Genomic DNA, 25,392 nt, shown 5'->3' with positions numbered 1-25,392 from the left:
ACTACTACAATGCGGATTGACTTGTGGGCCTAGAGGTCCTGATCAAAACAAACTGGTACCAGCCAATCAGGCCCAAAGCCCAAATGTCTATTTAAGAGTTTTTACCCCCCACAGATAAAGTATCAAATGATAGATAATATGTATTAAAATTAACGTAAACTTAATTAAAAAAAATCTAATTTAGGTCAAAGCAAAAAAAAATTAGGATAAAGTAACCCAAAAAAAATTTTGTAAAAATTCAAATCCATGTAAGTTTGTGTTTTGTGTGTGTGTGTGTGTATTAAGTAATGACAAATTTTGTAAAAAAATAAATGACAAATTCAAATCCACGTAAGTTTGAAGAGAAGCATACAAATTTTGTTTCATGATATTGACAAAAAATAATATACAAAAAAAATAATAATAATAAATCTTCTTATGCATTCTAAAAACAAACATATTTATTGCACTCTTGTGAGTTTTTCTATTACTGAACTTGAAGATGCAATGCATTTCCAAATGTTAAGAGTAAAGTCACAAACCAGAGTAATGTTCAAAATTCCAAAGCTTCAACGGCTAGTTTTTCCAACAACTAGCACAGCCTTCTTATTTCTGAAGCAGAATGGTGCCATTCTATTTAAAACAGTGATGTAATTTTATTTAGTGAAACACTGTCGTCTTTGCTCTTCTTTGATTAATTGCTTCTTAGCTTCATTAGAACAAGTCATTAGGTAGTTATGAGAGTTAATCCTTTCTTGATTTTCCTCCACACTTAACGGATCAATCCCGAGATTTACGAGATCTCAGTTGAGCAGTTATTGATCTCCTTGTAATGTATATATTGTACATCAAGTGTAATGAATAGTAGTGTGAACATTCTTCCATAATTCTCTATTCTTTTCTCATTTCTCTCTCTGAACTATCTCTCTAATTTTCTTGCTTCTCACTGAGTGTTTTCTATGTGAACACCATTGTTATAGTCTTTTCAAGCTTAGTTTGATTCTTTTCATGGTATCAGAGCAGCAATCGATTCTAGCATCAATGGCGAAAACTACTCCAGCTTCAACTTCAACGACTGTGCCTTCAACCTCCACAACCATGCCTTCAACTTCCACATCCACCTCCATCAATCTCACTAATCAACCTCTGCTATTACTGACGAATATGTCAAATATGATTACAGTTAAACTCAATTTTTCCAATTACATTGTTTGGAAGCATCAGATCTCCATGGTGTTAGAAACATACTCCATGTTTCAGCTTCTTGATGAAGTTCCATTTGTTCCTGAGAAATTTCACAAGGATTTATCTGGTACCATCACTTCAGTGCTTAATCCAGATTATCTCATCTGGAAATCAAAGGAAAAGGCACTTCTCACTTTCATTAGCTCAACCCTCACTCCTTCAGTTTTAGCTATAACTGTTGGATGTTCTTCAGCTTAAGAAGTCTGGAAGGTTCTTCAATACAGATTTTCTTCAATCTCAAGGTCACATGTGTTGGATCTAAAGGGTGAGTTGCATAATGTGAAGAAAGGATCTAATTCTGTGGACACATATCTACAGAAAATTAAAGTGATAAAAGACAAGCTTATGGTAGTTGGTGTATTCTTGGATGATGAAGAGCTACTTCATGTAGCAATCAAAGGCCTTCCAAAAGAATTCAATGCTTTCAGGTCTGCAATCAAAACCAGAAGCACCAAATTAAGTTTTGATGAGCTAGCTACTTTATATAATGCAGAAGAAGAATCATTGAATGAAGAAATGGAGATCAAAGACTCCACCTTTGCAATGGCAGTTTACACTGCACCAAGATTTAACAACATTGGTGGATATAATAATCACAACCAGTCTAATAATAGAGGAAGAGGAAGAAATAAAAATGGAGGAGGTAGAGGCAGAGGTCCATCACCTAATCAGTTCAACCAGTTTTCACAATCTCAAGGCTCTAATGCAAGACTAGAAAGGCCAATTTGTTAGATTTGTGGTAAGGCAGGTCATTTTGCCTTAGACTGCTATCACAGGATGGATTATGCCTATCAAGGCAAACATCCACCCACAAATTTAGCTGCTATGGCCACTTCTGCCAACTCCATGATAGCTCAAGAGCAACCTTGGCTGGCAAACAGTGCAGCTACAGACCATGTCACTTCAAGCCTCAACCATTTGAACTTTCCCAAAACCTTACACCGGTCAGGAGCATCTCATAGTTGGTAATGATCAAAATTTGCCTATTACTCGTATACATAACTCACTAATCCCTTCTTCTAATTCTCCTATTCAACTTAGAAATGTGCTTCGAGTTCCCTCTATTGCTTCTAATCTTGCTTTAGTTCACAAATTTTGTCATGATAATAATTGTCGGTGTTACTTTGATGAAAACATCTTGCTCATTCAGGCCTTGGCCACGAGGAAAACACTATACAAGGGCAAGAGTGAAAGTGGTGTGTATCCCATCTATCCTCACAAGGCCACTGAGTTTTTGTTTTCTAATAAACTGTGCAATTCACTCCAGCTTTCTTCTTCTAGTGGGCATTTGTGGCACAACAAACTTGGCCATCCTAACTCTCAAGTCCTTAAGCTTTTGTAGCAAAATAATGGATTGTCTTTCAATAATAGTGCTAATTTTGTCAATTCTTATATTCACTGTCTTCATAGCAAAATGCACAGACTTCCATTTCCTAGTTCAAAATTTGTAGCTAATTCCCTTTTTGAACTTGTACATACTGATCTATGGGGTCCTGCACCTCTTAATTCAATAAATGGCTACAAATATTATGTCATTTTTATTAATCATTTCACTCGTTTTACATGGTTGTACTTACTTTATGATAAGTCTGAAGTTTACTCAAAATTTGGCATGTTTCATGCTATGGTTAAAACACAATTTTCCTCAACCATTAAAACACTTAGATCAGATTGTGGAGGTGGGTATACTTCTAAGACCTTTGAGTCTTTTCTATCTTCAAATGGGATTCTTCATCAAATTTCTTGTCCCTATACACCTTAACAAAATGGCTTAGTAGAGAGGAAGCATAGACACCTAATTGAAACTACCATCACTCGTCTTTCCCAGGCTTCCCTACCTTCCTCATATTGGTCTTTTGTTGTTCAATCAGCTGTGACTTTAATCAATTTACTTCCAACAGCTACTCTAGGGTTCTTTTCTCCTTGGTACAAGCTCTATAACCAACATCCTGACATATCTTCTCTTAAAAATTTTGGCTATGCTTGTTATCCCTTTCAAAATGCTACTTATGTCTTGACTTGCTCACTCACAAACTGTATACTTGCAGGCATGTTTTGTTCAATGAAGCTAAGTTTCTCTTTTCTTTTACTCCCTCTTCTGTTTCAGCCCTTAATACACCTAATCCAGATACTTAGCTATCCAATCTACTATATTTACACTCTCCCAATCAGCCCTCTATCCTAGGTCCTTATTCTAACCATCTGTCTCACACTACACAACCTAGTCCTACTACTCAGTCTAACACTTCTTGTCATCTTCCCCAATCTGACTCTTCCACAATATCAAATCCATCTGCCTCTATTCCTCTTACTACACCTGTTTCTCCACCTACCTCCATTTCTCACACTACACCTCCAAATCATACAACATCATCTCTTTCGATTCCTACACCTTTTGCTCAATCACCATCTATTCAACCTATTTCTATTCCAACTACCTCTTTCCATCCTTATTCAACTACATCGGTTCTTGCTCCTGTGAATACCCATCCTATGACCACTCGATCAAAGAATGGTATCTCCAAGCCTAAACTATGTTACAAGGTTGTGGTTGATTATACTTATACTGAACCCCCATCATATAAGATTGCTTGTAAGTTTCCTCAATGGGTTCAGGCCATGGATGAGGAATTTTTTGCTTTGCAAAGGCAGAAGACTTGGTCTCTTGTTCCTACTATTTCTGGCATTAATTTAGTGGGTTGTAAATGGGTTTATAAGTTGAAATTCCATAGTGATGGCACTATGGTTTTCTAAAGGAGGAAGTGTATATGGAGCAACCACCAGTCTATGTGGATCACAAATTCCCTAATCATGTGTGCAGATTACAAAAATCTTTGTATGGCTTGAAACAAGCCCCAAGAGCCTGGTTTGACAGATTTACTTCCCAGCTTTTGCATCTTGGTTTTGAAGCTTCCATGGCAAATTCCTCCTTGTTTGTATTTCACTCTCATTAGACTATCATTTATCTGCTAGTGTATGTTGATGATATTATCATTACTGGCAATTCCAATTCACAAGTATCTCATCTTGTCACTGCTATTAGTAAGGCTTTTGAGCTTAAGGATTTGGGTGCTCTCTCTTATTTCTTAAGCATTAAAATTGTGTCTTCCAGATTTGGTCTCACCTTGTGCCAATCCAAATATGCCTCTGATGTGCTTCATAGATTCAAGATGAAGAATTCTAAGCCTACAAAGACTGCATGTTGTCCCAATATTCGTCTTACTCCTTTTGATGGATCCGTTTTACCTGATCCTTCTGAGTATAGAAGTATGGTGGGTGCTCTTCAGTACTTAACATTCACACGCCCTGATTTGGCTTTTAGTGCGCATCAGTTGTTCCAGTTTATGCACCATCCCACTACTTCTCATTTGGAAGTAGCCAAGCGTGTTCTTCGTTATGTGAGAGGAACTTTGCATTTTAGTATTCATCTTACTCCTGGTCCACTTACCTTCTCTGCCTTTTTTGACACGGATTAGACTGGTGACCCAATAGACAGAAAATCTACTACTTGGATATTAGTTTTTCTTGTTTCAAACTCAATTTCATGGTCTTCCAAGAAGCAGTCCACTGTCTCACGTTCTTCCACCAAGGCAGAGAATCGTGCCTTGGCTTCCACAGTGGCAGAGTTGGCTTGGCTTTGTGCTCTCTTTAAGGAACTTGAATTGTTTCTTCCTCACATTCCAATTCTTTGGTGTGATGACAACAACTCTGCAATTGCTTTGGCCTCCAATCCTGTCTTTCATTCCAAAACCAAGCACATTGAAGTCGATTATCATTATGTGAGGGGTTGTGTTCTTCATAGTACTTTGGGGATCAAATTCATCTCTGGCCGTGACAATTTCACTGATATTTTCACTAAGCCATTGCCTGGCCCTCATTTTCTGTTTCTTCGTGGCAAACTTTTGGCTGACACAGCCTCATGTTTGAGGGGGGATGCTAAGAATAAAGTCACAAACCAGAGTAATGTTCAAAATTCCAGTGCTTCAATGGCTAGTTTTTCCAACAGCTAGCACAACCTTCTTATATCTGAAGCAAAATGGTGTTGTTCTAGTTAAAACAATGATGTAATTGTATTTAGTGAAATGTTGTCGTCTTTGCTCTTCTTTGATTAATTGCTTCTTAGCTTCATTAGAACAGGTCATTAGGTAGTTATGACAATTTAATCCTTTCCTGATTTTCCTCCACACTTTACGGATCAATCTTGAGATTTACGGGATCTCAGTTGAGCAGTTATTGATCTCCTTGTAATACATATATTGTACATCAAGTGTAATGAATAGAAGTGTGAACATTCTTCCAAAATTCTATATTCTTTTCTCATCTCTCTCTCTCTCAACTTTCTCTCTAATTTTCTTGCTTCTCACTGAGTGTTTTCTGTGTGAACACTGTTGTTATAGTCACTAGCCGCGAACTCGCGCGTTGCGCATGATAATTATTTTTATGGTAGTTTTATTAATTATTTTTACAATTTAAACTAATTTAATAATGAGTAATATTTCGTAATCTATAAGAACAATCATAAATTTAATATAGGAACAATTATAAATCATAAATATTAATTTTGTCGTACCAAAATGTAAATAATACAATTTTTCTCAGAAATTCAAAAGGCAAGTCAATGAAAATATTCATTTTTAACAAAAGTTATTTATAACATTTTGTAAATCATTAAAAAGAATATAAAATTTGAAAATTATTCTTTTAGTTTTTTACAAACTTTCTCAAACCTTATTTTTTCTGCCTATAATCCAAAAAACAGGAAAAACGTAAATAAAAAATAGGAAAAATGTAACTAAAAAATTAATAAAACTGAACAATGATTAATTGGACCAATTAGGAAATCTAAAAAATTAATTGCTGTTGATAATCTATTAAGGTTATTTTCTTTGCAAAATATGTAGTTTTGTCCGCCAAAAACATATTATTTAATAAACAATTATTAGCAAAATCTAATAATTAAATTTCTATATATGCATTGTTATAAAATAAAAATAAAATTGCAAAAACTAAAATTTAGAAGTACTCTATAATGCCATTTATCACCAAAATGTCACTTTTATTTGAGGTGATGGTTGGAAATATGCAACCTAATCTTATCTCAAACTTGTGTTGTTCATATCTCCAAATGAAAATCAACTTCATTCGAAGCCAATTTTTCTCTGCCAAAGCAAAAAATTCTCTTCTTTGAAAGCTAAGCTTTGAAGACTGCGGAAGTTTGGGTCCCATGCAAACCCATTTTAAACGGAGGTCTATTTTTCAGTCATCAAAAGGTCTAGTCCATATCCTTGTCAGTCACCCCACTCCAAGAAATTTAATTTCAAGGAATCAAAATGATTAAAATTAATTATAAGGAAAAATTGATGCATAAATTTCAAATATTTCTGCCCATATTTAATGAGCAATACTGCATTTACGTGCATATTGCAAACCAATATATACAATGACAACAAACGTCCTCAGGTAAACAAAGACTATATGAAGCGAAAGAAATTACATAAAATCAGAAAAACACCCTACTAGGCTCCACAAATATTTATAGCAATGTCACTAGATACAATTATTACTTTTGCACAATTTGGATCCCCTTCATCTTTCTACTTTCTTTTTCTTTTTTTTGAGTCATCATCATTGCTTTCACAGCTCATATTTCTTGCCAACCACTCAGAACAAAATTTAAATGTGAAACACACATATATAAGACACAAAGATAGAGCTGCTGTGCATTACAATATTTGCACTTGATCTTATTAGGGAACGGCTCCTTTTTGTGTGTGTGTGTCCTAAGACAGTAGCAACAGTCATTGAAGTAATGTAACTTTGAAAGAGCTCGGCTGTGAAAATGTCTTTTTATATCATTTTATTTTATTCCTTGAATAGGTAAATAAAAATTTAATTTAAAATGAGCAAAAACCTCAAGTACACGGAGTATACAAGAGATTTTCCTGAAACCTTAACAGGAAAAAAAGAAAAAGAAAAAAAAGGATGAAGGATGCTGGCAATAGCCTTCATCTTCCAATCATACAAAACTTAACCCAAATAAAAGACAACACAATATGACCAGAACTCTTGTACTATCTCCACACACACACACACACAAAACTACTCTTGTGCTATAAAGCAATGGATTCCAAGATTTTTGTATTTTTTTTATGGATTTATTATATAATTTTTGGTCTAGTGGTTCACCTTTTTCATAATTAATTTTTGTTTAATTTGATTTTTTTTAAATGTTGATGCGTCTTTTTTTGTCATCTTTAGCGCTGACGTGGGCACTTAAACTTAGACACAGCAACATTAGGCATGCCAACAATGCATACCGTTAGCCACATATGCGCACCGTTAGTGATTTAATGGTAAAGACCAAATTAAGTGTAAATTGAAAATAACAATGACTAAATTGATTGTTATCAAAATGTAGTGACCAAATTGACTGTGACCACAAATTTGAAGGACCAAAATGATCTTTTCACTTATTTTATACATGGATATCTTTTTTACATTAAGCATGAAGAAGTGCAATAGACCACCTAGTTCTAGTTGCCGTGTTAACGGTGGTGTCTCACATATAGAACAAGTCAATTTTTCTGTAAGTCTTCCGAAAATTGGGAAGATGTAACATATTATCTAACTTGAAATGCATATATATATATATATATATATATATATATATATGCATTTCATAATACCTTAGTTTCACACAATATGAATTTATTATACTAGAACTTAAAAGTAAAATATTTATTTATTTTTATTATCTATTCTATTATTTAATTCTAAGTAAATTCATAAAAAAAAAATCTATTTACGTATGAATTTTGATTAAGCCGTGCATTGCATGGGCATAATGCTAGTATAAAATAAAAGTTGGGCTTAAAAACCATGGTTGCGCCAAGTAGCTTCACTAACGCTCTGTTTGTTTCGATGTAAAATATTTTCAAAAAAATATTTTCCAATTTTACAGTGTTTTTTTTACAGTAAAATATTTAGTCAAAAGTAAAATATTTTCAGTCAACTAAATCATCCTAGACAAATTTATGTAAAATATTTTACATTTAAAATTTTGGGAAAACATTTTACATTTGCTCAGTACTTCACACCAAACATTTTACATCCTAGACAAACATTTTACATTTGCCAAACACTGTAAAATGAAAATATTTTCTTGTAAATATTTTACATGTAAAATATTTTACCTTTACAAATATTTTACATCGAAACAAACAGAGCGTACATAGAACTAGGAGGGTTTTGTAAGCATTTTGTATTGTAATCGGTTTGCTGGGCTACTTCCTCCGAGAGTTTTCGCCTGTTGTGGGTTTTTCTTTGCGTAAAAATATCGTTCTTTTGGGTGTGTGAGTTGTGTGATTGGCTAATTAATTAATTTAACCTAATTTGATCAATGGGTCAAAATTGGGAGACAGCTAAACTTTTATATTCATAAACCAGACAACTAGCTATTTAATTTTCAAACAGAGTGATTGCTGGCTGTGGGGTTTCAGTGTTCTAAAATCAGCCACCGTTTATGCAAATCACTACATAAATATTCATCTACAAAGCTTGCAACTGAATTAATCATTATTTTAGTACTATTTAAAGCTTCAGTATATTGCTAGCTATTACATTCTGTAGTAAGTGAAAGAAACTGAATACATCATATTCTTCTCAAATTCCTTTTTCTTCTATCCACCTTTAAGGCAATATCTAAGCTTTCTGTGCGCCAACGGTTGATTTAAGCAATGACCCTTAAACTAGTGTACCCCTAGCATGATATTCAGCTAATTCATCAACGGCCATTGAGGATAGAATTACTACTAGAAAAGGGCGTCAAACCCATGCCAAATGATGAAGGAATTGACAATAAGATCTCAGATGCTTCAACGCTAGTAAAGTTACCAACACAAGCACTCTCATGTGGTAATTCCTGCAGATCAGCATTGCCGTCCAAAAACTGCATCACTTGCCTCATGCTAGGCCGAATTGCTGGCGTTGAGTGTGAGCAAAGCAAGCCTAATTTCAAAACCAATTCCATTTCCTCCACTACATAATTACCTTCCAATCTTGCATCACTAGCGTCAAGAATGGCTCCTTTTCTCCAGCACCCGAAGACCCAATCAACTAAAATTACCTCTTCAGGTAGTCCTTGTGGCTCTATAGGCTTTCTTCCACAAGCTACCTCCAGCATGAATGCCCCAAAAGCAAACACATCAGTGTAAGTGGTTACCCTTCCTGTTCTAGTAAGCTCGGGAGCCAAATAACCCACAGTTCCAGCTACATTGGTGCTTTCGGGATTGGCACCGTGGTCACATAATCTTGCAAGGCCAAAATCTCCTAGCCTTCCATTTAATTCAGCATCTAATAGAACATTGCTTGCTTTTACATCTCTATGTAGAACAACTTGTTCCCACTCTTCATGAAGGTAGAGAAGGCCAGATGCTACTCCTTTGAGGATTCGAAATCGTTGAAGCCAACTAAGGTTTGATTTTTCATTTCCATATAAGAATTTTTCAAGGCTTCCGTTGGGCATATAATCATAGACCAAGAGGAGTTCACCCTTTCGCCGGCAATATCCTAGGAGCTGCACCAAGTTCCTGTGCCTCAGCCTGCCCATGCTAATGATTTCAGCCACAAATTCCTTCATCCCTTGTTTTGAATCATGGGAGACTTTCTTGACTGCAATTTGTCTATTGGAAGAAGAAAGTGTTCCTTTATAAACCTTTCCAAAACCTCCTGCTCCAAGAAGCTCTTTGTCTGAGAAACCCTTGGTTGCTTTGTAGAGATTCTTGTAGATGAACCTGTGAGGACCATACTCGCTTTCCCAATCTTCACGTATTTCTTCATATTTCTTCCTCCTCCAAATAAAAGTTGCTCCAGTGACCAATACCAGCACAACCACAACTGCTATGAGAGAAATTATGATCATTCTTACTGGATTCTCTTTACTTTTCCTTTGTCGGGGAGGTTGAGGAAGCTTCAAAACATCAAGGCTTTGTGCTTGTCCACTTTTATTAAAGCTCCATCCAAGAATATAGTGGTCACTTGCAACTACACCAGTGGCTGCAGAGAAACCAACATACATAGATTCCAAAAGATATTGGGACAGATCAATGTGTTTTGACAAGAGAGGACGGTTTGGTTTTGGGATGCTGGTCGGGGCTAGTGTTACATTCAGTAACTTTTCTGTTTCGTTGTAGTCTATCCAAAGATGCATTGGGTTGCCACTCATTAGCTCTATGCTTCTGTTCTTCCCTTCTTGACCAGAAAAGTAGGTTGCAGGAGCTGATTCATTTGATACCAGACCATTCACATCAATTCCCACATGGTTACTATCTATATCTTGTACATCAGGACTTTTAACAGTATCAAGTTCAATGGCTAATATGTTGTTTGTTGGACTGCCATTATTTGAGAAATTGAAGATTCCTAGATACTGGCTGGCTACACCATAAGTGAATTCCCGTGAGGGACTGATGATGAAGGCAATGCCATGCCCACCCAACATTGGCATTTGAGGAACTATTGCAAATATGAAGTTTGTGGAAAATGAAAGAGACCGAGGTAAAACAGAAGAAGAAGAAGAAGAAGAAGAAGAAGAAGAAGAAGAATTGTTGAATTCTAAAGGAAGTGGGTAGAAAGCATAACCAACTTCTTGTTTTGAAGTGTTGGTGAGTTGCAATAGACCATTGGGGTGGATTTCTGCAATTCCATCTAGATGTAGATTTGCTTGATTGAAGCCATTATAGATGAACTGGTCCTTTTGAGCACACATGAATGGCAGTTTAAAGATGAAGTAGAGAGTTATCATAAAGGGAAGTGATGTAACCACAGTCGCCATTAAGAAAAAGTGGGAAAAAGGTTCATCTCTGAGAATACAGAGCTTTTGCTGTTTAAAATGTCACATACTCCTAGAAAATGGCTTTTTTCTTCTTCTTTTTTTCATTCTTTGGCCCAATTATTTATTGTTCAAATTGTTTAGAATGGTGTGGGAAAAGGGGTCCACCCTGATGTGAGGGAGGGCTGAGGCAGTCATAATAATCTTTCTCAGCCACCAACTATGATTAGGAAAATGATTTTGTAATTTTGCAATTTTGATGGCTCAGGACTCAGAAATCATTCTCATCATTTTAAGCACAAAAGAGGCATGAGCTTTCCTCATTTAAAAAAAAAAAAAAAAATCAAAAACAAGATTACACAGTGCTAGCAAGCTACAAAAACAGTTATTAACTAAATATCACAAGCCGCAAACCTCATATTAGACAAAACCAAAAATGTAGAAAGTACAATTTGTCATAAACAAAATGAACGAACATAAAAATAAAAATAAAATACTAGAAGGAATATTCTAATTACATCAATAGCCTTTACTTTCTTACAAGAAACCAAATTTTCTGTTACATCAGATAGGATATGCTTGTGTATAGTTTCATTTCCCTTGAATTTAGTCTTACGCTACCTATATTTCTCTTAATCCACACGTGGTCAAGTAAGAACACGAAAAATGGTTGTTTGAATCCCTTCTTGACTTCATAAACACAAACTACACTCTCTATCTTTCCTTAGCACACCAATTTAGAATATTGTATATTAGGACCTTAGCATTGCTTGAAATGAACAAAAGAAAATTCTAGAAATTAAAATTTATAAAGCCAAAGATACTTGTGTATACAGGATTTTGGGGAGATGTACTTGGGAAGGTTTCTTTTTCATGTTATAGGATCCTAAGGGGCCGCTCTACATGTAAGGGTGTTCATATGATTGACTATATTTGCAAAAAAAAAATTATATATAATTAGTTTAGGGTAAATTGCAAATTATACCCCTAAAGTTTGATGTTACTTGGATTTTATACTCCAAAGTTTCAGAACTTTGATTTAACACCCTGAACTTTGGTTCCGTTAGCAATTCACTTCTCACGGTTAGTTTCTACTATTAAGTGACACATGTGCATGCCGACGTGTTTTATTTTTGCCAAATTAGCCCCAAAACTACACCATTTCAATGAAATATAAAAGCTTACCTGGCACCATCCAAAGGGTATAGTTTTTCCCAAGCTAAAATACAAAACTCCAATCCTAAACTACACCATTTCTTCCAAGTTAGAAAGTACAATTTGTCATAAACAAAATGAGCGAACGTAAAAATAAAAATAAAATACTAGAAGGAATAATCTAATCACATCAGTAGCCTTTACTTTCTTACAAGAAACCAAATTTTCTGTTACATCAGATAGGATATGCTTGTGTATAGTTTCATTTCCCTTGAATTTAGTCTTACGCTATCTATATTTCTCCTAATCCACACGTGGTTAAGTAAGAACACGAAAAATGGTTGTTTGAATCCCTTCTTGACTTCATAAACACAAACTACACTCTCTATCTTTCCTCAGCACACCAATTTAGAATATTGTATACTAGGACCTTAGCATTGCTTGATATGAACAAAAGAAAATTCTAGAAATTAAAATTTTCAACGCAAAAGATACTTGTGTATACAGGATTTTGGGGAGATGTACTTGGGAAGGTCTCTTTTTCATGTTATAGGATCCTAAGTGGCCGCTCTACGTGTAAGGGTGTTCATATGATCAACTATATTTGCAAAATAAAAATTATATATAATTAGTTCAGGGTAAATTGCAAATTATACCTCTAAAATTTGACGTTGCTTGGATTTTACACTCCAAAGTTTCAGAACTTTGATTTTACACCTTGAACTTTAGTTCCGTTAACAATTCACTTCTCGCGGTTAGTTTCTACTGTTAAGGGACACATGTACATGCTGACATGTTTTATTTTTGCCAAATCAGCTCCAAAACTACACCATTTCAATGAAAAATAAAAGCTTACCTAGCACCATCCAAATGGTACAGTTTTTCCCAAGCTAAAATACAAAACTCAATTCCTAAACTACACTATTTCAGTCAAATTCTAAAATCTCAAATCACCCGTATCATCACATTAGCTACTCCCAAATTGTAGAGTAGGCGTCAATGCATCATCGTGAGAACCCATCCACCACCACAAGATAAATACTTAACAAGAAGCTAACAAAATAAAGAGTATCTCTAGAGTAGATTCATCGGACTACAAAAATGGGGTCTATGGCGCTAGATACCCTTCATTTTTTTTTTCTTTCCGGTTTGATACACACAGCATGAAGCTTTGAAAGTAAAAGTCAAATAGGATTATATATAGGCGAAAATTCTGTTTAACGATTAGCAAAGAAGTGATTTCATTATCACTTTTTTTTGGGGGGGGAGGGGAGGGGGTAAAGATTGATTTTTCAAAAGTGGGAGAACTACCTCAGAATCTTCACGGTATGTCATCTTAGACAATGATGTTTTCAACTACTTTTTGATTTATATGGAATTATGGATGGTATTAAGCTTGTCAGTGTAACAAATGTATATTTGATAATGGCCTCTCAACATCATTCAATCTAAATCAATGCCTTGAAAATTCAAAGAGCGACTCAAGAATCAAGATCCCTAAATATCCCTAAATTGGCTGAATTGGGTTTAGTGTTTGAAACCAGAGCATCCTCTTGTGTTATCCAAAGGATTTTCATTGCCACTATTGCATATAGCGTGAACTCATCTTTGGTGATTCTTTCTATGAGTAACTCACGTTGATGCCTGTTGTACGATTTGGGAGTAGCTGATGTGATGATAAGAGTGATTTGGGATTTTAGAATATAACTAAAACGGTGTAGTTTAGGATAGGAGTTTTGTAATTTAGCTTGAGCAAAATTGTACCGTTTAGATGGTGCCAATTAAGTTTTTATCTTTTTATTGAAACGATGTAGCTTTAGGGTTGATTTGACAAAAATTAAACACGCCATTATGTCACTTTATAGCAAAAACTAACTGTGGAGGGTGAACTGCTTACGGAACCAAACTTCAGGATGTAAAATCAAAATTCTTAAACTTTGGGGTGTAAAGTCCAAGCAACCCAAACTTCAGGGGTATAATTTGCAATTTACCCATTATTTTAAAGCTAACGTGTTTTGTCTACCTAAAAAAATATTAACCACTTTGACTTGAGAATCCCATAAATTTTGGTTTAACAAAAATAATCTTGACCCCAGACGTAATCCTTAATCCTTAATCCCTTGAACAAAAAATTTAAAAGGATAACAATAAAAATTAGAGAAATTTTATTTACACAACAAAATCTTACAACATTTTCACAACACCCTTGTATTTAATTATGGTGGTTCCAATCTAATATTTTATTAATTTTATTTTGACTTATGATGGGCTAACATCTTAGTTATTGTGAAAATATTGTGACAATTTGTTGTGCTTCTCAATGGTGTTGTTCTCATCAGCAACTCAACTCGCAGTCACTGCAAGTATCATCTGTTGCTCTCTGCCTCTCTCTCTCCCCTCATTTTTCTCTTCTCTATCATTGTTTCAAACTCTCTCTCACTTTATCTTTTATCAGTCCATTTTTTCTTTTTCATTTTGTTAGTAGAGGATTGTAAAACTTCATTTATTTGTCCTCTGTGTGTGTGTGTGTGTGTGTGTGTTTGGTGATATTGATATATTAAAGTTATATTTTTATAATGAATACGCTAGATTTCCGGAGCCACAACAACCTGTGAGTAACTATTTTTTTTTTCCTTCAATAGTTCTGAATTTCTGATCAACTTCCAATACCAATTTGATCTATTAGAACCACCCTAAATATATACTTCACAATAAATTTATTTAGGTAGTGGCACTTGAAAATAAATTAAATTGCTTTTAAAGTGAATCTTTTGTAAGGATAACTTTTCAAGACTGGCAATTTGGTCAAAAATTTACTGATCATTTTTTATTTAGATTTTCCAGGCTGTAGTCTTGTCCTTCTACTGAATGTTCCTCCAAATGATAAGTAAAAGAAATTGAAGGTTTTGGATATTAAGGTTTTGATGCAAAAAAAAATCAACCAATTGTGCTTTGATTGTGTCCAAAATTTGAAGGTAACACTAAAATAAGCAACAGAAAGACTATTAAAAATTATATTTATACAAAATATAGATTAAATGCCATTTTGAAATGCACTTATAAGCTAACTTATTGCTTATTTTTTATTGTTCCTACTATTTGCGAGTCCCACGTAAGTTACCTACTTACTTTATTTAACTTGTACCTTTTATCTATCATACTTTTAGCAAAAAACTAGACAAGTTGTTCCTAAATGGACACTAAATTTCTTGGTAGTGAATCATTTGTAGCAAATACTAGTCTAGTCAACTTTCTACAAAGTGTTCCTCCATATGTTTAGTAACAGAAAATTGAAGGTTTTGGATATTATAGATTTGGTAGGTCTAGTAAGTTAAGTGTTGGAAAATCATGACAAATTGTAAGTCTTATTAAGTTAGAATGTGTATTTTCAAGTTCAAGACAAATACTAAAGTTCTGCTCAAGGAAAAAGGAGTTTCTAGATTCTCAACACATACTTGAAAATTGTTAACATATAGCTAACACATCCTTCATCGATCAAGAATCACATAATCTATTTCTAAAATGGCCCATTAGGTCATCTCTTTGAGCCCTAATTTGTGTTGTGCCTTCCAGACTACATAGGGACACATTGGCGTCACCTAGAGAGAGAAGAGAGAGAGAAAGAGAGAGAGAGAGTGCACTTTTTTTGCACAGAAGAGATCTTAACCCTAATTCTCTCTATTTCCCTATTATACTAGAGTTCAAGAAGTAGATCTGAAGGCTCTATCCTTGCAAATTGGTGATCAAGTTTGAAGTCACAGTGTTATCCCAATGCTACAATTTGAAGGGTAAAGCTTCAAGAGATTCTTGGAATCAGTCAAAGGTTCTAGTCAAACATGGGTGCTTCAACCGTGAAGACATCCATTTGGTTAAAGCGTTCAAATGTTCTACAATAATAAAAGGTCTTACATGTAAGTTCTACGGGTCGTAAAGTCTAGGAAAATGTTTTTCCTTTAATTGCGAAACTTCTCTTATCATAGTGGATTATCTTATTGAGGAAGGTTTCCCTCGTAGTGGTTTTTCCATTGGAGTGTTCTCCATTGGTTTTCCACTTTGTCATCATATCACCACTTCATTGTGATTGCTTTTGAGCACATCTACTTGATATGCCTCATATGCTTTAATTGTTTACTCATAATTGATAAATTGGCGAAACCAAATTAATTGGAATAATTTGTTTCATTTACTATGTAATCAACAACCAAGTTCTAGCCAAAGGTTTTGTAGCTGAATTGGCACCTCCCAATGCACAAAATGCTTGGGGTCTAAGGGGGAAAGGGTTCGAGCGAGTTACTAACATGTTGTAATTATTTCCCAAAAAAAAAAAAAAAAAACCAAGTTCTAAATAACCCAACAAGATTCAATGCAAAAAAAAATAAAAAAAATCAACCTTTTGCTTTCTTTGTCCAAAATTTCAAGGTAACACTAAAAGCAACAGAAGACTATTAATTTTCTTTGATCTTTCTCATTCTTCATATAATAAAGAAAAAATGCAAAACTTTACACTTCTTACAATAGATTAATATTGGATTAAATCTCTGCAAAATCTACAATTTGATTTTGTGAAGGGATATTTGGGTTATATATTTCTTAATATTGTGACCAAACTGTTTTCTCACTATTCCATGATTCTTTTTGCTTTTGGAATTTTACAATTCAGAATTATGTTGTCAAGAGTTTATAATTTATAGGTTTATTAGAGTGTTTTTGTTTCTCTTATTTTTAATTTGATTTCTCTAAAAGATTATGGGGGAAAAATCTGCACTTTAAGTCCCTTAGGTCTGCTTTATTTACTGTTAATTAATTTAAAAAGCTATCAAATAAGGTACTTGTAATGATCTTAATATGCAAGGACTTATTTGTAATTAATGGAGCCCAAGGGCTTAAAGTTTTCACCTTAACATTAGACTTCACATTATGAAAATCCTGCTTATGATTTCACCTTAACCATTAATTTAATAATAGACAATTAATTATGGATGATGCCTTCTTAAAGGAGAGCAATCACAGGCTGTGGACTTCCAGTATTCTAAAATTTAATGAAACGCCTAATCCGATTTCTGCAATACACTAATCTTATCGTAGTACTAAGTAGAGGATAAGTAGACTAATAACTAACTGCAGTTTCTATATTAAGCAGAAGAGTCTATATACAACACATGCTTCAAAAGTTTCTATTTTCACTTCTCTACAACCCACCCCAAGCAATCAGTAAGTTTTCAATTTGCCACTGTTCGAATTGGTCCCAACTATCCCAAGCATTGATCCAAAGTCTATTCTAAAAATTGCATGATAACTAATTCAGCGACCGCTTAGGAGGATTGAATCAGTACTAGACAAGGAAGCAGCAGAACCCTTGGCGGATGATGAAGGAATCGACAATAAGAAATCAAACGCTTCATTGCCTTTAAATGTACCAAAACATCCACCTTCATTTGGTAATTCTGGCAGATTAGCATTGCCATCCAAAAACTGCGTCACTTGCCTCATACTAGGCCTAGCTGCTGGCATTGACTGTGAGCAAAGCAGGCCTAGTTTCAAAACCAACTTCATTTCCTCCACCACATAATTACCTTCCAATCGAGGATCACTTGCATCAAGGATAGATCCTTTTCTCCAGCACTCAAACACCCAGTCAACCAATATTACTTCTTCTGTAAGTCCTTGTTGCTCTACAGGCCTCCTTCCACAAGCCACCTCAAGCATGAAAGCCCCAAAAGCAAACACATCAGTGCAAGTGGTTGCCCTTCTTGTTCTAGTAAGCTCTGGAGCCAAATAACCGACAGTCCCAACCACATGGGTTGTTTGAGGATTGGTACCGTGGTCATATAATCTGGAAAGTCCAAAATCTCCTAGTCTTCCATTTAATTCAGCATCTAATAGAACATTGCTTGCTTTTATATCCCTGTGTAGAACAACCTGTTCCCAATCTTCATGTAGGTAAAGAAGGCCAGCTGCTACTCCTCTGAGGATTCGAAATCGTTGGAGCCAGTTAAGGTTTGGTTTTTCATTCCTATATAAGAACTTGTCAAGGCTTCCGTTTGGCATATAATCATAGACCAAAAGGAGTTCACCTCGTCGCCGGCAGTATCCTAGGAGCTGCACCAAGTTCCTGTGCCTCAGCCTTCCAATGCTAATGATCTCAGCCACAAATTCCTTTATTCCTTGTTTGGAATCATGGGAGACTTTCTTGACTGCAATTTGTATATTGGAAGAGGGAAGAATTCCTCTATAAACCTTTCCAAAACCTCCTGCTCCAAGAAGCTCTTTGTCTGAGAAACCTTTGGTGGATTTGTAGAGATTCTTATAGATGAACCTGTGAGGACCATACTCCTGTTCCCAATCTTCACGTATTTCTTCATACTTCTTCCTTCTTATAATGTAAGCAGCTCCAGTAATTGTTAGTAGCACAAGTATTACTGCTATGACCAAAACCATGATCATTAGTCCCAGTATCTCTTTTGTTTTCCGTTGTTGAGGAAGTGGAGGAAGCTTCGAAACATCAAGGCTTTGTGCTTGTCCACTTTTATTAAAGCTCCATCCAAGAACATAGTGGTCGCTTGGAACAAGTGTACCAGAGGCTGAAGAGAAACCAACATACATAGATTCCAAGAGATACTGAGACAGATCAATAGGTTTTGACATGAGAGGCCGGTTTGGTTTTGGGATTCCGTTCGGGGCTAGTGTTACAGTCAGTAACTTTTCTGCCTCATTATAGTCTATCCAAAGATGCATTGGATTCCCACTTGTGAGCGCCAAGCTTATATTCTTCCCTTCTTTATTGGAAAAATACATTGCAGAAGCTGAATCAGTTGAGTTCAGGCTATTTAAATCAATTCCCACATGATTTTTATCAATATCTCCAAATTCTGGATTCAGAGCAGTGTCAAGCTCGATGGCCAAAATGTGGTTTGAAGTAAGGCCTTCATTTGAAGAATTGAACAGTCCTAGATACTGATTTCCTACAGCGTTGGTGAAGTTACTTGATGGACTGATGGTGAAGGCCATGCCGTGAGCTCCAACATTTGGCACTTGTGGAACAATGGCAAATACAAAGTTTGTAGAAAATGAGAGAGATGGACTTAAACCTGAGGAAGTTGTGTTGAATTTTAAAGGAAATTGGAAGAAAGCATGACCAACTTGTGGGTATGAAATGTTTACGGTATTGGTTAGCAGCAGTAGGCCACTGCTGGTAATTTTAGCAGATCCATCAAGATGCAGCTTGGCTTGAAGGAAGCCATTGTAGATGAATTGGTTTTCATTTTGAGCAAAGGCCAGAGGAATATTGGAAACATACAGAATTGTCAGAAAATGAAGTGATCTAAGGATTGTAGCCATTGGGAAAAGTTGGAAAACGCTCATTTTTGTGAAGAGAAGGCTTTTGGTTATTTTAAAGTCTCAGACTCAGAGAAATGAGTCTTCTTCTTTGCCCAAGTTAAACATCAGTATGTGTGTTGCCATAGTCGTGGGCTCACCTAACAATTCAGTCAGAAAGTAGATAAGAGTGTCAAATTCTCTATTTCTTCTGATAGCTTAAATTCTTTATATTCCGTCAATTGGTCAATGAGATGTAATCATGTTTGTAATGTTTGGTAGAACTCTCATCTATCAATCAGCAACAAACTTTGACACCGCTGCTAGGAGCAGTCATGGTAGCTGCCAGAATTGACTCTAAGCAACGTCTAGGCTTCTAGATACTTGGTCATTTACATGGTGTCTGAAAATGGCAGGACTTATTTATCCGTATTGCTGCCAATCTCAATAAAGAGAAGTATTTCTGAATTTTATCATAATTAGTGCTCTATATTTCATCTCAGTTGCGGTTGTCTACACTACCGATTTCTGGTAGAAATTTTGGTACTGTAGCTCTTTTCTGCAAATTTCTCCTTTCTAATAGGTTAACCAGTTTGTGCTAAGACTTATGAACTTAACACGGGTGCGTATGCATTGCACTTGTGAATATACATACACAAACTCAGAGAGAGAGAGACCATTCTTTTAAGTCTCTTGGACTTGAATATGTTAAAGAGCAATGATCCTACAAGGTGTGCCAGTGCCATTGCAAGTTTAGAGAATGGGTTCCTATTAAATGAAACTTTTTTCATTGGAGAGAAAAAAAATAATTAAAATACTACTTCATCAATCCCCTTTCTATGCCATGGTGACTTTCACAAAGTAATTGAGTTTGAAAAAGATGAATTTGAGGTGGTGACTAAACAATTTACATTATCTATATTTAATTTATTCAAATTAAAAATAGAATGAAAATATAAAGGGAAAAAAAGTGAATGATATGGTGGATGAGATGACACAATAGGAGGCCTGAAAAAATTAATTGTAAGGCTTTCATTATTAGATATATCATAGATATAATTTGTCCAAACTCATAAACTTAAATTTTTGAGTTGAGTGGTATCCATATATATTATATTAAGACCTCAAATAGAATCTCCTAAGGTATTATCTCGCAATTTTTTTTTTTTTTTTAGAAATAACATTTCATTCAAAACCAGAAAGATAGAAGGTACAGTTTGTCATAAACAAAATGAACACAAACATTAAAAAAAAAAGTAATAGAATGAATATTCATTTTTTAAACAAAGTTTGGTTACAAACTTAATTGTAGCCAATAACTACAACTCATACTAAAAAAATTACTATAGTTACATATTTTGAAAATTCAATCATTAGATTGTATATTCTTTATGTCCTTAGTATTTATGCCAAATTTCATATCTATCGAATGTTATTTACTATTCAATCTATAAACTTATATTAGATGCAAAATTTTAGACTATAAAAATTTGAAATTTAAACATATGATTAATGAAATATATAATTATTGACCTTTAATTTTTTTGGAAATTTTGTAAGCATAGAGAGTATAAGAAGAAAATATAATTGAATGGTGAATTTTTTTTTTTTTAAAGAGTTTCGACCTATAACGTTCGCTTCTGATGATAGTTCTTTAACATCAGATCAAGACACCAATCAGTTTTTGGTGTAGGCGGAGATTGAACCCCAGATCTTTTATACAACTATCAGAGACTTTACCAGTTGAGCTAACTGGAACCTACAATTGAAGAGTGAATTTATTGTCAAAATTCACATCCAATGTTTTTGTCCGTAAAGTTTTTGTCTTATGCTACCTATATACATTTCTCTTAATCCACACATGATCAGTATGAACAGCCGGGCAGGAAAAATGGTTGTTTTAATCCCTTCTTGAATTCATACACACAAAGGACGAAATGATATTTCTACTATTCCTTAGCACGCCATTTTAGAAAAGTGTATAGGACCTTAGCATCGCTTGAAATGAACAAAAGAAAATTCTAGAAATTAAAATTTTCCATGTGAAAGATACTTGTGCGTACAAGATCTTGGGAAGGTTGCTTTTTCATGCTATAGGCATCCGTGAGCAGCTATTTGTTAAGTCAATGGTTCAGATCAAACTCTTATTCCAGTTTGATCTATTATAAGCAGTCAAAACATATACTTCACAAGAAATTTATTTGGACAGTGGCACTTGAAAATAGATTACATTGCTTTTAAAGTGAATCTTTTGTAGAAATAAGTCAATAACGTTTCAAGACCGGCAATTCAGTTGAAAATTTACAGGTCATTTTAGTTTAGATTTTACAGGAAGTGGTCTTGTACTTCTACAGTTCTACTGAATGTTTCCCCATACGATGAGTAAAAGAAAATGAAAATTTTGGATATTAAAGATTTGATGCTCCTTCAAAAAAAATAAATTAAAAATTTTAAATTTTTTATAACAATCAACCATTTGTGCCTTCATTGTGTTCAAAATCTCAAGGTGACACTGAAATAAGATATAGAAGACTACTAAAATTATACATACTATTTGCGGACTTGTGTGATTAGCAGGAAAATGAAAATATTTTGTAATGGAGTATTTTATATGAATAATAGGTTATCTATAACAAGTATGCAATTTGAAAGTGTTTCTAGTTTGCATTATTTTTTAGTATAATATAACGTATTTATAATTAATGGAATAAAAAGTTTAAATTTCAAAATCATTCTGTCAGTAACAATATTTTACATTTTTGGGTAAGTTTTTTAGTTATTTTGTCAACATTTTATTTAATTTTATCATAATTGGTTGATTAATTAGAACATTTTAGGTCAATAGAGAACACATTTATTCCATTGGTTCATAAGGGTAAAGGTATATTCACTGTCCCAATAACCAGTTTTGTTTTCTTTGCATTATTGTTTGTTCGGCAAACATAATTTTTTTATGTTCCAAAAATTGTATGTTTTGAGATTTGACTGCATTTTTAAAGTACTCGAATTTCATTTAGTTTATTAAGAATTGATAAAAGTAGTTGATTTTCATCCATGTTCCATTCACATAATAGAACAGCTATCATTCGATATTTGGTGTTGATATCATCCGCAATTGGGTCCCAAAACCAAAAGTAGTTGTTTTCCAATTGTAAGTTCCAACTTCCAATAACTAATTGTGATTGATTGTTCCCGTGACAAAACATTCATGAATGATTTCAAATTTCATCTTTTTGAACGAACATTGGATGCTATAATAATTTAGTCAAATTTAGAGTCCATTTAGTAATATTTTTCTAGTAACATTATTTAAGTGTTGCAAAAATATTTGTGGGTGAAAAAGTATTATGAAAATACTTTGACCACGAGGAAAGATACACCTTCAACAGAGAAAAGACTACACAATATGTGTTATGGTACGTACTATGGTGTTTAAACAATGAAAACTGTTATTCAAACAACATTACCAAACATGTCCTTAATATTCAAAATTTACCCTTATATATATATAGTTTTCCTGCTCTACAAGTCGTGTCCATAAAAATATAAGAACAGTGCATAAATTGATTTTACAGCTATCAAACGATTCAAAAGCAAAACCTCATTGAACATCTTGCTCCCTACAGTGGTTCAACAAAATCTTGTTTTTACTATTATATTTTTTTATTGTTTTATAAACGCTTTACTTTAAATTGTTTGAAAACGTTATAAATGTCAAAGAAGTTTCTCATTCACAATGTTTTGTAAGAAATTTTTTACCAACATATTTAGATTCATAGGGAAATGTATTGAGGAATGTATCACATATTGTCATCCTCTTTGCTCATATATATTCAATGGCTACATATATATATATATATATATATATATATATATCACATGTTTTGTTGTTGTTTACTAGTTTGTTTGGATTGAGAGGAAGTACAGTAAAGTGGAGTAAACTAGATTTAGTCTAAAATTAGCCTATTTTTAGCAAATTTTACTCTACTTCTCTCTACTTTCCCTCCTTCCCCCCTCCATCCAAACGGGTCATATTAGATTTCACATAATGGATTTCATGCTTATGTTTTCACCTTAACTAGATTTCACATCTATATTATATATAAAAGAGAGTCTATGAACGCATCTTTGTCACAACCCTAACATGTGAAGATTATCAACAAAAAAAAAACCCTAACATGTGAAACTATAAATGGTGGAAAAAAGTGACAAGTCTATATGAAAATAATGATTCACCAATTACAAAAGCACATGTCTATATATATCACATGTTGTTGTTGTTTACATTAGATTTCACATTATGAATTATCATGCTTATGTTTTCGCCTTAACACTAGATTTCACTTCTATACTATTTATAAAAGAGAGTCTGCGAAGTGTGAACACATCTTTTACCATAACCCTAACATTTGGAATTGTAAATGGTGAGAAAAAGTGACAGGTCTATATGAAAATAATGATTCACCAATTACAAAAGCGATTGTCTTTAAGTTAAGTTGTGGCAAATAATTACAGCAAATTCGATTGTCCTAGATGGATTTTTTTTTTTTTTTTTTATGCTTATTTGTGTCAGATTTCCCATCCGTTTTTCTCTCTCCCTCTCTTAACTCTTCATCTCCTCCTTCAAACTCAATTGGCTAATGTTTCACCGTTTAATTCAACTCAATGTTGATTCAACTATTTTATTGTTAAAATTGTTGTGTGATGATTGAATGATGAGCAGAAGCATAAAAAATAGTACACACAAAAAGGTCTACATGGTTCAACCTGACAGTCTACGTCTACAATGTGAAAGTCCTTAGCAGCTATATATTCTAGTAAGGTCTTGTTTTAGAATAAACTCAATGCAAAATTTATATACAAAAGCAAACTGGACTAACCATAAATTAACCTAACATTAAGTTACTTATTTTACAATTTCATGAGCATACAATCGCAGCATAATATATATATAAAAGTATTCATAACACTTTATGACTTTCTATCTCTCTCTCCCTTTTTTAGGTTCTTCCTCTGTCATGTCAAAACAAAACTTTCAATTGCCGTTGCTTGATAAGTAAAAAACATATTTACACTATCATATAAAGTACGTTTAATAATCTCTTTAATGTTTTCGCTCTAGGCTCCCTACGGAACCATAGAGGTGAAAAATAGGTTTGCCTTTTGGCAAATAACTTTCTTTGTTTTGGCGGTGGAAACAGTCACAGTGCATCTCACCCGGTGCAGCCGACATGGACAAGATTGCAACTAAATGCCCAGGTTTACGTCTGACGAAAAAGGTAGGAAGCGAGGTGGACCTGGTAGCTCCTGTGACGGAAATTGCAAAGGTCTTGGTCCGAAAATTCTGTACGAAGAGACGTGTAAGCCTTAACTCGGTGGTGAGAGTGTTGAAATCGTTGTGGCGGACTGCAAAGAACTTCGAGGTCTGTGATATGGGTGAAAACAAGATCCTATTCCAATTCGAGGACGAGCCAGATTTGGACGAAGTTCTTTTGCTCAGCCCCTGGTCATTCGACAAGTACCTGGTGATCCTCCATAAACTCGGTGTAGGCAAAGCAGTCAACAAAGTTCAGTTCCACGAAGCGTCGTTCTGGATTCAGATTCATGGGCTACCCACTATGAGCCAAACCAAGGAAGCGAGTGTACGTATGGGGAGTATGCTAGGTACAGTGGAGAAGGTGGTCGTGGACGAGCATGGTTTTAGCTTGGAAGGGTATTTACGCATCCGGGTGAAGATGGACATAACTCAACCATTGAGTCGGGGTAGGATGGTTCGCATTGGTGGCGCTCCGTCAAGGTGGGTAGAATTTAAATACGAACGCCTACCTATTTTCTGCTACTGTTGTGGGAAGGTTGATCACGATAAGCGG

The 25,392-nt window shown here is 34.5% G+C and overlaps 2 protein-coding genes across 2 annotated transcripts; both read right to left on the bottom strand.

Moving 5' to 3' along the window:
• Window positions 1–8,458: 8,458 nt before the first annotated feature.
• On the bottom strand, window positions 8,459–11,287 carry LOC142607005 (putative L-type lectin-domain containing receptor kinase I.6). Its single transcript, XM_075778410.1, has one exon. The coding sequence runs from the start codon at window positions 11,054–11,056 to the stop codon at window positions 9,008–9,010; it is 2,049 nt and encodes a 682-aa protein (XP_075634525.1). The 5' UTR covers window positions 11,057–11,287; the 3' UTR covers window positions 8,459–9,007.
• A 5,934-nt stretch (window positions 11,288–17,221) lies between these two features.
• LOC142607327 (L-type lectin-domain containing receptor kinase SIT2-like) lies at window positions 17,222–19,908 on the bottom strand. Its single transcript, XM_075778774.1, has one exon. The coding sequence runs from the start codon at window positions 19,568–19,570 to the stop codon at window positions 17,510–17,512; it is 2,061 nt and encodes a 686-aa protein (XP_075634889.1). The 5' UTR covers window positions 19,571–19,908; the 3' UTR covers window positions 17,222–17,509.
• Between the last annotated feature and the right edge of the window lie 5,484 nt (window positions 19,909–25,392).

This window comes from Castanea sativa, chromosome 8, assembly GCF_040712315.1.
Source record: "Castanea sativa cultivar Marrone di Chiusa Pesio chromosome 8, ASM4071231v1".
Classification (NCBI taxonomy): Eukaryota; Viridiplantae; Streptophyta; class Magnoliopsida; order Fagales; family Fagaceae; genus Castanea; species Castanea sativa.
This window is presented reverse-complemented; position numbering and strand designations above follow the sequence as displayed.